Raw genomic sequence first — 14205 nt, 5'->3', positions numbered from 1 at the left:
GGCACTGCGTTCCCTGCCTGCATTACATGTGTTTATATTGCAGCTATCCCTCCTTTACTGCACATGATTATGCATGCACAATGGAAAACAGGCATACGTGAAAAGAAGAGACTATAAATTTGTCTCCTCATCCAAAACAGTTTATGATCAGCTGGTTTAAAGGCTTGTTGAAATAAACTGCCCGAGCATGACAATTTTACAGATTAACCAGAAACACATCTGAGCTACAATAATTCATAGTCTGACATGTATTACACTCACATTGTTAACCATTACAGAATATTTCTCCTTATGGTTTATGTGGTATTGAAATATGATTTAAAATGTATTCAAAATGATTATAAAATTATTAATAAACTGTTTTGATATGGAAAAATACTTCATCAGGTTTCCTGTGAAGTTCCTGTGAGTTCAGTCTTTGGGCCCCTCCTTTTGTCTCAGGTTCTGTTTATGTAAATGATATTTACTTGAGTATATTATTGTACAGATAAAAAAAATGCTTTGCCAATAACACAAACAATTTCGTATCTTTAATATTTTTTGTTATATTGTTGTATATGTAGTTTATCTCACTTTTTTTTAAATATTTTAATATATTTGTTAATGTTGTTATTATTGTTTTAGTTTATGTACAGCCCCTTGAGACATACTTTGTGATATCAGGCTATAATAAACTTTGACTTTAACTTATCTGGTAAAGATGGGCAATAGTTAGCAGCAAAAATTAACACTTAAATGTGTAATGTTGACACTTGGGTGAAAGCAAACAAATTATCTGTACTTTTCTTAATTTGTTCAAAAGGCAATAACATTTCATTGTAAAGCAATTGAACAATTTGACTTGGCATTTCTCTCAACTCTGAGTCAGTCAATCGTTTCCTCTTAGATTCCTGTAGCCCTGTTTGTTTTAACTTGGATGTTACAAGCAGCCTGTCATGTTCTATTATGCATTAGTAATCACATTCTACTATGTACAATTTCAACACATATATATTTATTTAATATTTCCTGCAATTTCCCTTAACAGTGTATCTGCATCCTTTTGTTCCTACAGTAATGTTTGTGTGTATGCATGTTTGTGCATCTCTGCATGTACATGTGAGTGTAAAAATGAGAGGACACTTACAGAGAATACTCAGGCGAAACACCCTTGAAGGCCGGCAAGTCACGGACATACTCATTATGGAACCATTTGACTTTGAAGTGAAGATTCATGTATTCAGTACTTTTGCATAGGCGGTGTTTGTCATGTTCTGTAATGCAGATTAAAACATGAGAAGCACACATGTTAGCATATACAGTATATCACAGTCACAATTTTTAAACAGAGAAACTTTGTTTTGTAATACTTCTCACACATAGGAACCCCTCTAGACTGACCAGAGAGCATGTTAAATTGTAGGGCAGCACGGCAATATCAATTTTCAGTCTATAATATAGTAAATGTGTTGCACATGCTCTGGACAAAAAACAGCACCTCAGTTTCTTTGAACTGCTTCTTCCTCCAAAAAACTCATAAGCACACGTACAGACACGTACTCTCACACACTAATAGAAATGTGCAAATATCTTAAGCATAAAAAAGCAGTGGTAGCTCTTAATCTGACATCTTAACAGGCTAAATTATGTACAGCCTTGAGCTATCAAAGAATAAGAAAATAAAACCCAGCCTATGAATGTGTCCAGCTCCCTTCAAAAGAAAGAAAGCCCTTGAATAACTGCAAACAAACTGAGGAAAAAATGGATTAGACTGTCAGCTGACATGGCTGCTGATTCATTTAGTCCAGCTCACTGTAGACATTTCAGAACAATTAAACATTTCCATGGGATCGTCTGGAGGAGACATGGATGGTGATGGCGCAAGGAAAAAAAGAGATGCGGGAAAAGAAAGGAAACCAATGAAGTTGGATGTTCAATTCAATTCAATTTTATTTATATAGCGCCAATTCATAACAGAAGTTATCTCATTGTGCTTTTCCTATAGAGCAGATCTAGACCTGCTCTATAGGAAAAGCGCAATATGAGACAAAAGAGAAAAGACCAATAAGAAGAAAACTATTCTGCAGTGGTGGGTAAACTAAATTGCCTTCACTACATTCCTGCAGATGAGACAATGACACTAAGAAGAAGGAAAAGAAACAGAGGCGATGAGGAAACATCATGGCAGCATAGAGGATCATGGGAGCATGATAATTTTTTGTATCATTAAAAAAAAAATAGAGGAAACCATCATTGCAACACAGAATAAAACAGAATATAGATGACGAGTGAGCTAGTCAACATTGCATGCGAAAGAGATTAAACCCTAACAAAAGAGAAGAGCAAAGGCTCTGTAAGCTGCTAGCATCTCTGTGAGGCTATACTTAGGCACAGTCCACATGCTTACATGCTCACAATGACAATCCTAACATGCTGATGTTTAGCAGGTGGAGCTAGTGCTTAGTTTAGCGTCCTAGAATGCTAACATTTGCCAATTAGCACTAAACACAGTACAGTTGAGCAAAAAATTTATTTTTCTTCTTTTCTCTGTATCATGGCAATCCATCCAATACTTGTATATGTATTTCGGTCTGGTCCAAAGCGGTGGAGCGATTGACATTGCCATCCATTGAGCCATGCTGCTAGCATGGCCAAATATAACAGCATTGGTGTTTCGTTCAAACGATTACAATGACCTTTCTTGTTTCCTAGCAAGCGCCCTCGTGTGGCCGTGCAAATAATGACTGTTGTCTGTCAGGAGCAATGGTGGAAGGCGGCGGGTGGTTGGGCTGACAGCCTGTCTGACTTAGACACTGGAGACGGTGCATCCCATCTCCTACTAACAGTAAACAGTGGGCTCACTGAACCATGACCACAGTCTGCCCCTGACCTTAACCAAAGGCTTTAATGGCATAAAGCCAATAACACTCTCTCTCTCTCGTGTCACAGTCCACATTGTCAGTCCACATTTGATAACATTACAGTGTTGTGTGAACAAAAGGCATCCTAAACTGCAATGAACAATCACCTAGTACTAGAAATGCTGTATGTGTATTGCATGACAAACCTCCAAAAGTCGGCCGTTACCCGAGGCAAGTCACCATGCTCTCCCTCTCCCTGTCTCACGCCACCCCTTCCTGTGTGTATCTTTCAGTCTTTCTCTCTTAGCCGCTCTCTGTGACTCTTCATTGTCTAGTTTCACTTTTATGTCCAACCTTTTCTTTCTCATTTGGAGTTTTTTTTGGGTGTAGTTTTTATTCAGTATGCAAATAGCCATACAATCCCTTTCTCTATGGTGCAGATATCTATTTTTGTTTTTGCTGCTGTTACAGTTTTCCACAAATAAAATGTGGGGTGTGGTGAAGCTACATCTGATCATAAATGGTTATTTGAGACACATTTGAGACATATTCTAATGCCAGGTGTGAACTCCAGCCCATCTCAGCTATATTGAGACAGGATTCGGCTATATCTGGACACAAGAGACCAGGTCTTACACAAGGCTAAAGAATCAGGGAATTTAAAGGAGTGTGATAGATTTCTTTTTAATTTTACAGCAGGTGCTTCTAAATGGTAAAGCAGAAACAAAGACAAACATATTCACACACTCTTTTGAAGATACAAGATACATACTGTACATTCACGCCACATCAAAGACATGTTTAAATCCACACATTGCTCCCTGACTGTCGTGCCTTAATACTAATAAGCCTGGGTGCTTACTCTGATGAATGCCTGCCAGCCTACACTCCTCTCTAAGCTCCGAGGAAAATATTTATGTATGTGTAAATGACATATATATAATGTATTCAAATACACAATGCAATATTTCACTCCTTAGAATGGAGAAGATACTCCACTCAAGTTGGTCTGTTATATTAGTTACTGCTGCTCATTTCAAACCTGCTTTTGAAACTGAGGTTAGACTGCACTTAACAAAAATCTTCATTAAAATGACAAGGGCAGGCTGTCCTGTTTGTGTGTGAATGTATGTGCACACACACATTTGTGTTAGGTGTAACTTTAGAATTAGGATCAACTTAAAATGAGTGTTATAGTAAAAACAATGTAGTTGTGTATAAATATCAGTGTCTCAAGGCTTAAGCATTACTCATTTGAGGGACTGCATAACCAGATGGAACACAATAGTGCTTTACCACATTTCATTGAAAGGTTTGACAGTGTTGATATCTCCTGAGAAAATGTCTCTGATGCATAGACCTGTGTTACTTTTCAGTGTAACAGAAACAGTGGGTGTGAAGATAAATACTGTATGAGAAAAAGTGGATAGTTGCCATAGCCACCATGGCTTAACGCATACTGTAGGTAGGAGTGTCAGAAACAGAACCCTGATTAGCAGAAAATCACAGAACTGGCAACACTGACTGACAAGTCAGGTACCATTTTTTTGTGCTGGCCAGCATGCCTATCTATTCAAGTCATTTTCTCCACTCATATAGCGAATGCCTTAGGTGGAGTTTGTTCAACTTGCACATATAGATTTTAACATCTTTTCACAAATCCCAGGAGCCACACAAGGGGACTGTTTAAGGTTTTGCAAAATCCTGCCGATAACTGATATGAAAAGCCACAATGATCCCGGAACCTTACAGTTATTTTCTTTTGGAGCCGAACACTGGAAAATGGTAGGGATCACTGCTTTCATCTAAACCTAACCTTCATGGCCGAAATAGTTGTGATGGCTGAAATTGCAGAGGGATTTAAGGTTTCACCTGGATTCACCTGGTCAGTCTGTCTCACAGAAGGAGCAGGTAGCTTAAACAGTGTGAATATTGAGTTGAGGTTGTTTTACTAGAGAAGACCTGCAGTTATTCTGCCGCAGAGGCTGCGTAATATCTGAACAGAGGGATGCACTGTGGCAGTGATAACTGAGCTGGCACTGCAAGGCAGCTTATACACATACAGGATAGACACACACATGCACACACATACACACACAATCACAGTTTGTCAACCTTTCTGCCCTAAGCTCTGACTGCACACGCACACCCTCACTGTCACACTCACAATCACCTAAAGGAAGCAGATGGAGGTCAGTTGGGAGACAGAAAAGTAGAGGTCAGCAGGTGTTTTGTTGGTGCTGCCAGCCAGGTTCTGCTACCTTGTTATGGTGTGAGTGTTTGCAGGGTGTATGTGTGTGTGTGTGTTTCTACATTACATCCACTCAAACACATGTACTGTATATATACCTGAACATACTCAATGTAATAAGTTTTTACAGCTCAAAATAGGAATTTGTTGCCGTTTGCTAAAATAATACATTACTGCTTGACTAGAAGGTTTCAATGACTCACATAAACCCCATCTTTAATTACAAATATCAATGAGATATGCACATAAGTAAGAAGAACAAGTTTGGTGCATCTGCTTCTGGAGAAATCCAATACCATGACAGATACCATTACATAGAGCGAACAACAACACAGCAAGTAATGTAACTAACGTTAGCTAGGTTGTGGGTTAGCAAAGTGCCGCTACAGTTGCTGCTGCGAAGCTAACAGCAAGAGAGGACGAGACAGTTTCCCAGAGCCAGCAAACCTACTCCAGACAGCGATACTGACAATTCTCCTGCTATTAAAGCTAACATCACAACAATAGCATATCTTGGCAAACTAGAAAGTAAGCTGACAATGTCCGTGGGCAAATAATTTAACGTTACCTGACACAAAAATCATGGCTGGAATAGTGTTGTGTGGCCCAGTCTAAGCCACTTTGTTTATTTCCCATTTACAGAGCCAGGGCTGTGTACACACACTGAACGGACAGCTAGCGGACCGTGAGGAGATATTCACTGAATTTGACAAAAAGACTTGTATTGGATTAGAATCGCATACCCCACCTTTAAGGAAAAAGTCAACAGTTTTGTTTTTCTACAGATATTGTGCTAGACATAAAATCTATGAAAGGAGATTAATTTACTGTAACAAGGCTAAGTACATACAGCATGAAAGAAGTCTGAGAGGTCTTAAGCTTTGATTGATGTGCTGTACACTTTTTATGCTTTTTGTATGTTACAGTAACAACAACTTACTGTACTGACAACTTTGTAATTCTTAGATCCGTACTTGTAGTGGAGCTAAAAGTATAAAGTTTGTTCTGACAGTGGCTTTAGAGAGCTCATGCAAAGTGGAATTGTACATCCTCTGGAGATCATGAATGTTCCATGTTAGTAAAGATCTGCCCGTTACATGTTTGTATTTCTTGTCTACAAGTGGCCTGATGGTGACACTAGAGTAAAGGTCAGGGTCACCAAAGATATTAGGATACATCCTTAGAGGAACTTCAATATTCATACCAAATTTCAGCATGAGGAGTATGCACCATTGTTTAAGATCATCATACTGATGCATTGGCTATTAAAGACAAATGTATTCTAACACACAAAAGGTCTGTATCACGTGTAACTGCATTTCATTTAACGAATGGAATGGTTCATTGTGCCAGCCAAATATTCTGCAATAACATTTTTCTTTCAAGCTTCAACATCTGTGATATGAAGACAAAAATATCTGCCAGAGGTTAAAAGGGCATTAAGTTCTTGAAAAGCTTTCATCTTTCAAAACTCTTCAGTTTGGGAGTCATAAAGCTCATATCCTGTCTCTAGAAAATGGAAGCACAGAATGCGCTTCTTTGCACACTCTGAATGAAAGCAAAAGAATATAATTTTCCATTCACTGGGCCCAATGTGATTGTTTGAATAGAGGAGAGAATCTGGGGAAAATTAGATCGCAGGGGGCAGTGTTTTAAAAAATACTGCAATAAAACATACAAAAGCTGCCTGACTTCAGAATGAGTCATCTGTTTTTTTCAGAAGATAGTTTTTATATCTAAGAATTTCTGCTAAAAATGTTGGAGGCGACAGACATTTCTTGTGTTTTCAAACACAGTCAAGGCCTTATCAAAAATGTTATTACAGGCTGTTAAATTCAATATGATTAATTATTTTGTAATGCTCAGGTATTAGATTTTTTCAAATGGACAATCTGTCACTTTGGAAGGTAAGTCAATTCTTATTTATTTATGCTGTCTCTGCAAATCCAGCCTCCTGGGGACTCCTTGTGGTGCCACATGGATTGACACATTAAAAAAAAGCATTTAACATACTGTATATGTGCAGGCTGTAACATCACAAAGAAAGCTAACAGCTGAAAGCTACTTCAGCAAGTAGCGCTACAATGAAACATGCTTTTTCCATTCGTGTGGCATTTTTGTGCCGTGCACACTTTGAATGATGCAAAGGCTAGAAGAGAGACACAGCAATACAGTAGTTGCATGCAAATAAGGTAACACAGAATGAGGTGTTTGAATTTTGGTGCCAACTGGATCTTTGACTTTGTACTGAGAATAAATGTCTAAGGACAAGGTCTATATTTACTGCAATGTTAATATGTGGAATATGTTTAGAAGACTTTGATTACACATTCTTCAACTAGTTTACATGTTTTGACATACAAAAAGGCACATTTACTTTATAGCAGGAATGCCAGTAAGGCTGAGTCTGTAATGAGCAAAAGATTAATGATTGTTTATCATCCAAAACTGCTTGTAGATTGTATGAAAACCAATTCATTTGACTGAGGAGGCATGCCAGATATGTGCTCCATCTACACTTTCCACTTTTAAGAAAGTGATGCACAAGACCAACAGCATGCTGCCACAAAGTAACTATGCTGGTCTTTGCGCATCAAACCGGCCAGTTATAACCCAGTGTTTTCTTGGTTTTATGTGTGGCAAACCATAGACAAAGGTGCCAGTAACATCCTGGATGCATTGGACACACACAGTTCACACACTACCATGAAAAATCACTCCTCTCTTTACGTCACTGAACTCCCTCACCGCCCTTTCCTATTATCATCTCTATATATTTTCAGCCAGAAATACCTGGCTACCGGATATGATGACTGTAATTGGTTTAGTAAAATTAGATAGTGATGAGGGGACAACTTGTGCTTCATCTTTTTTTATTTCTTCAACACTGCCCGTCTTCCAGACTGCATTGTAATGGTTAATTTTCTGTTCATGCAATCATGCAAATGTCTTGTTGTACCATACATTCACACCTTGCCACTCTCCACTTCCTGGACAACAATAGCACGCCTGGAGAAGCCAGTGTGATCTCTCTTTTTCATTAAGTGAGACATCTTCATTACAGGCCATAGTGATTGGCACAGCTATTCAATAGATAATATGACTGGATGAGAAGATAATGATTAATCTCTACACCCATCCTATTTATATTCCACTTCATCTGCGCTTTTGCTAATATATATAAACATATATAAACAAAAGTATCAATTGTGCTTAAATGCGCTCTCATTGTCTGAAAGCATATGATATAGTATTGCAATCAGGCTGTTAAACTAAGTCCCTAATATCTGTGTGTGCATGTCTGTGCATGTATACGCCGTTGTATATGTGTGTGTCTTTGTACCCTGCTGGTTGTAAACAGTGTGGGCTGTCCTGAGGGAGGAGTAGGCTCAAGGTCCCTGGTGAGGATGTCATCTTGTCTGACTCGGCCCACAGGGACAGACAAACTCACAGGAAACTCACTCACTCTTTGCCTCATTGATTTAAATGCCGTGGATATTAAGATGAACTGCAGCGGTTCACCACAGCATTTCCATCCTCTAATTACCATTCAGTGAGTATATCTATAGGAGCGTGTGGTTAGACAGATTTGCTCGAAACAAAAGGCTGGAGGACCAGAATGGCAGCCAAGGCCAGTATAGTTCTCTCTGTGACATAATTCCTTCATCTTGGCTTCTAACCCAGTTCTGTCAAAGGGCCTCCTAAGCTGTATCACAGGGGCCTACTGACACAGCTCTGCTATAACACCAGAGCCCACAGAGACACTAACTCCTGTTGATGTTACTCAAACATATAATGCATTAACACAGCCAAACTGGTTCAGTATAGTGAATCACCATTGCAGTGTAATTTACAAAATTACACTCTAATTTTAAATCTGTACATCCATTTATAATCAATATTTATTTTCATCAACTTCATGGAAACAAAGACACTAAAATAACATATTGTACAAGCATTTCTTTAAAGGTGGATCTGTGCATTAACAGTATTTTAAACCCACAAGAATGCAGCACAGAATGTCATAATTTCCAACAGATGAAAATTGCAAAAAATCTTTTACACCAGAAGATTATCCTCTTTAACAGGACTGGTCAAATTTATTGAATTTATTAAGCATTTATGACATCTGCATATATGAAATAAATGCACCACCTGCAAGGCTCACTCAGTGCTTTATAAACTCTATCAATATAAAAAGCCATATGCTGTTAGCTGAAGCACAGAGAGATCAGAAGTGAATGTGCAGTGCTCTGCTGAAAACTGCAAAAAGGCATTAGAGACTTAACAGTTGGAGAACAGAGTAGTTTATTAAAATCGCACTGGAGGACAACACCCTACCTTTAGCCATGCCCCAGCCCTGTAAACGTCTTTTGGTGGAAACAAAACCCCCCTTGAAGTGGTACATTAATTGAAATTCAATTAAAATATTCTATGGAGTGAAGCTGTTCCAACAGGCTGAAGATGAGTTAATGGGTTGCTGGAGCACTGGATCTTTATTGACATGCTCCAGAGACCACAGCCATTAAACAGCTTTACAGTGGATATACAGCATGTACTGTAGAACTTCATCACAGACGTATTCTGTGAAAAACACAGCAAAGATATTGATATTAACAATTTTGATTAAGGTGAAAAAGGGGATCTCCACCTATTTTCATCAGCTAGTGATACCCTCCACCCATCATTTTGAGGTGACCCTGTCTGTCAGCGGTCACCAAAAATGATGATTGAAGTGTCTGAAAACTCAATTTACAACTACAGACAACCCCTTTGGTGTTTACTATGTAGGTAATAGTGAATGAGAGTGATTTCAGCTACAGCCATAGTCATTCACTCTCTCATATCCTCCTTCTCCTTTTCTCTTGTTTCTTATTTTATCCTCTCTCTTTTTTGTCTTCCCTCCTACCTCTCTCTGTCACTCTCTCTCCCTCTCACACATTCAGAGATTCACACAGAGATGCTAAAATTAGCAGCATCCATTTCTGCACCAGCACTGGCACCAAAGGCCTCGGAGCGGGAAGCAGAGGATGTATCAAAGACTTCATTAAGTAATGCACACACACGACACACCTACAACACACAGATTCCTCTTTTATCCTCATTCATTTTTTCTTACTTACAAGCACAACTGAACGCTTGCACAAATGTACAGACAAACATGCCTGCACGCACAGACACAAATGGAGAAACACAGACCAACAAAGCAGGACATTCTGGCCCGCCTCCTTCAGGGTGTCTCTGTCAGCCGCCCTGCCAGTTCTGTGTGCCTTCTTATGTAAACAGGTCACTCTGAGTTACTTGATTTGTCTGAATGAGAAAGACAGGCAGCAACCTAGACTGGCTCAGTATACCTTCTCCTACCACCTCATTATTGTCATTCATTATGTAAAAGCAAACAGTACATGCACAAATGAAGGAATATGCACAAACATACGGCAGGATGCGTGTGTGCACAGCATGCAGGAGCATGAGGGTGTTTGACAGCATGATAGGGGAGACAGGAAATGTCACAGTAAGGAATTAAAGAAAAAAAAACTCTATTCAAAACATTGAATCAAAGATGACCCAAGCAAAGCAATCGATGTGCATCTGAATGATTGTTTTGGGATTTATATTTGTAGAAAGCCGTTAATAATAATAATTAATTAAATCCCCTGTGGTTTGAGCAGAGAATGACGTCACACTCCCTCTATATGTGTTGCAATCCGTTTTGGTAGCCAGTCCGGCCGCACGTGCATGTTAGTTCCTCCCAGTGAAACTGTTGACTTTGAGGTGAGGGATATAATAGCTGGTTCTTTTTTCATCTAATGCGGTGAATAAAGGATTTATTTGGACCAAAGTCGGTGATTGTTGGAACAGTGGAAAGACTGGTGTTGGTGAGATTTATTTTGTTTCTGTCCAGTTGGAATGAAGTGTGTTTTACGATGATCTGTGAGGTAAAATGATGTTTTTTCGGAGTGGTGTTTCCGGAGTTTTTCAGAGTCTGGTGGGCAGTAACACCCATTTGTTTTGGTTTGAGATGCTGGTGCTCCAGTGCAACATTTAGTGGCAGCGAATGTCGCATACACCACAAGCAGGATAAAATTTTAGCTGGTCCATTAAGCCATGAGGTACATTTTCAACAGTAAAATGGTTTTTGATAATACATAATGTGATTCACATTGACACCATCCACTTGAAAAAAGTGATATGTAGCCACACTGGTTACACAGAAGCAATGTATTATGAGGCACTATGTTAACGTTTAGTGGACAGGATAGTCAGATATTAATGTTAGCGTATCATACACGAAAGCATTCTAAAGATGGACATGCTATCCTGCAACCATACATACTTGCTTAGCAATACACAGGATCAATCAATAAAAGTGGACTCTGCTTTCCAAGTTGCAACTGGCACCATCTGTTTTTTATGTGGTCTGACAATCTATACAGTAAAACACATAATGTGGTTTACAATGTGCATGTTTACACCACACCGTTACTTGGTTTATGAGCTGTCAAACTCTCCTTCATTTAACTACTAGCCTGTCTCTACCAAACCAAACCTAGAACTCCGGCAGCCAGTAGTACCAACAAGAAATGAGCGATAATTCATACAAAGCGATCCTTTGAGGAACATGACAGTCATGTCCTCCTCCTGGCACGTGTCACTGTGGGCAGGCAGTGATGTACTGACAAGATGAAGCAAGAGGAGGCAAAGCAGGGGAAGAGGGTTCAGGCTCAAGGAGCGAGGAAGAGGGTATATGTGACTGAGTGCATCCGTGATTCTTGTTTCCTTTTGTAACACGAACACCCTCTGGCAACTCAGACACACACACACACAAACACACACACTGCCCAAACCTGCTGTGACAGCAGTCAGTAACGCCCTAGGTGGTCACATGCCCAGCTGTCCTGACTCAGATATTCACACATACACACAGAGCCACAATTGCTCTCTCTGTCTCTCTCTATCTCTTTATTGATCTACTTATGTGTGTATATTATCCTTGTGAAAAGACTAATTATCTAAATAGTTACTGTACTGTCATGAAACTGTACTCTTTAGCAAAAGCCTTGTTATCATTTGAAAATAATAAACCTGTAGAGCCGCTTTTGTTTAGGTACCAGTTGTCTGTCAGTGGTTTCTTAGCTCCCAGAACAAACGTGCACGAGTACGTAGTGTTCAATCTTTGCTCCTGAAACAAATAAAAGCGTCCCCTAAGGGTTACCTTTATGACAACTTTTGTTGATTATGTCAAAAAAAATCCATTAATTTGACCTCTAATTGATGGCAATATGTACCTTTATGCTGATGACACACCATTCTGTATTTATTTAGCAGCAAAAAAACAACACATCATTTGTTGGTATTCCCTTTATTTTTGTTGTGATCAGAGCACTTTGGACTGTTCTAATTTGTCAAACCTACAGTCCTCTACACTTAATTTACAGTATGTCAGTGAGTTGGATGTTGTGCAAAATCTGCTGGTGTGTGTTACAACACAACACATACAGTATAGAGGCCACTATTCTTTCAGTAAAAACAGAGACACAGTTTCAGAGAGTATTGCATTGTCAGATGATGAAACAAGGTTGATGGAAGAATCATTTTCAAAATACTTTTTTCTCTTTAGGGCAAAGGAAGGAGATGGAAGGAGAAGCAACAACATCATATTTATGACAGAAGGCAATGAGAGTGAAAATACATACCACTAGTGCGAGATGGAGGCTACTGATAGTCTTGACTGCTGCCTCCTATGTTTTCAGTAAATACTACACCAAGTTATCACAGTTAATTTTACAAGCATATTGTGAATTATTCAAATAATGCAACCGCAAGGGGGCACAAGCCAGTGTCTTCTTGTGCCAGTCCCAAGTCTGGATAAATGCAGAGGGTTGTGTCAGGAAGGGCATCAGACGTAAAACACATGCCAAATTAAAAATCCGAATCGTGAAAATGGCTTCCATACCGGATTGGTCGGGGCCCGGGTTATAAACGACCACCACCGGTGCTGTTGACCTGCAGGGTACCGGTGGAAATTGGACTACTGTTGGTCAAAGACGAAGAAGGAGAGGAGGAAGGTGTGTTCATAGGCAGAGAGGAAAGCTAAGAATGTAGGACTGACAGTAGGGACTTTGAATGTTGGGACTATGACAGGGAAGGCTAGAGAGTTGATTGACATGATGCAGAGAAGGAAGGTGGACATACTGTGTGTCCAGGAGACCAGGTAGAAAGGTAGCAAGGCTAGAAGCTTAGGAGCAGGGTTCAAGTTGTTCTACCATGGGTCAGATAGGAAGAGAAACGGAGTAGGAGTTATCCTGAAAGAGGAGTTTGTGAGGAATGTTCTAGAGGTGAAAAGAGTATCAGACAGGTTGATGAGTCTGAAGCTGGAAATTGAAGGGGTGATGTTCAATGTTGTGAGTGGTTATGCCCCACAGGTAGGATGTGAGTTAGAAGAGAAGGAGAAATTCTGGAGTGAGTTAGATGATGTGATGCAGAGCATCCCCAGAGGTGAGAGAGTGGTGATTGGTGCAGATTTCAATGGGCATGTAGGTGAGGGGAACAGAGGTGATGAGAATGTGATGGGCAGGTTTGGTCTTCAGGACAGGAACGCAGAAGGACAGATGGTGGTAGACTTTGCAAAGAGGATGGAAATGGCTGTAGTGAACACTTTCTTCCAGAAGAGGCAGGAACATAGGGTGACATATAAGAGCGGAGGTAGAAGCACTCAGGTGGACTACATCTTGTGTAGACGTTGTAATCTGAAAGAGACCAGTGACTGTAAAGTAGTGGTAGGGGAGAGTGTAGCTAGACAACACAGGATGGTAGTGTGTAAAATGTCTCTGGTGGTGAGGAAGATCAAGAGGACAAAGGCAGAGCAGAGGACTAAGTGGTGGAAGTTGAAAAAGGAAGAATGTCGTGTAGTCTTCAGGGAGGAGCTGAGACAGACTCTGGGTGGTCAAGAAGTGCTCTCAGATGACTGGACCACTACAGCTACTGTGATCAGGGAGACAGGTAGGAGGGTACTCGGTGTGTCATCTGGAAAGAGGAAAGCGGACAAGGAGACTTGGTGGTGGAACGAGGAAGTGCAGGAGTGTATACAGAGAAAGAGGTTAGCTAAGAAGA

At 39.9% G+C, this 14205-nt stretch overlaps 1 protein-coding gene across 5 annotated transcripts in view; it reads right to left on the bottom strand.

Moving 5' to 3' along the window:
- LOC122876750 (protein unc-13 homolog C) overlaps positions 1-14205 on the bottom strand; it is a 108389-nt gene that overhangs the window by 26236 nt on the left and 67948 nt on the right. For all 5 annotated transcript variants that reach the window (XM_044197420.1, XM_044197430.1, XM_044197459.1 and 2 more), the window contains one exon: positions 1127-1253. In XM_044197420.1, the coding sequence (XP_044053355.1) occupies positions 1127-1253 (127 nt within the window). The remainder of the gene's footprint in view (positions 1-1126; positions 1254-14205) is intronic.

The sequence above is a fragment of the Siniperca chuatsi genome, linkage group LG1 (genome assembly GCF_020085105.1).
Source record: "Siniperca chuatsi isolate FFG_IHB_CAS linkage group LG1, ASM2008510v1, whole genome shotgun sequence".
NCBI lineage: Eukaryota > Metazoa > Chordata > Actinopteri > Centrarchiformes > Sinipercidae > Siniperca > Siniperca chuatsi.
This window is presented reverse-complemented; position numbering and strand designations above follow the sequence as displayed.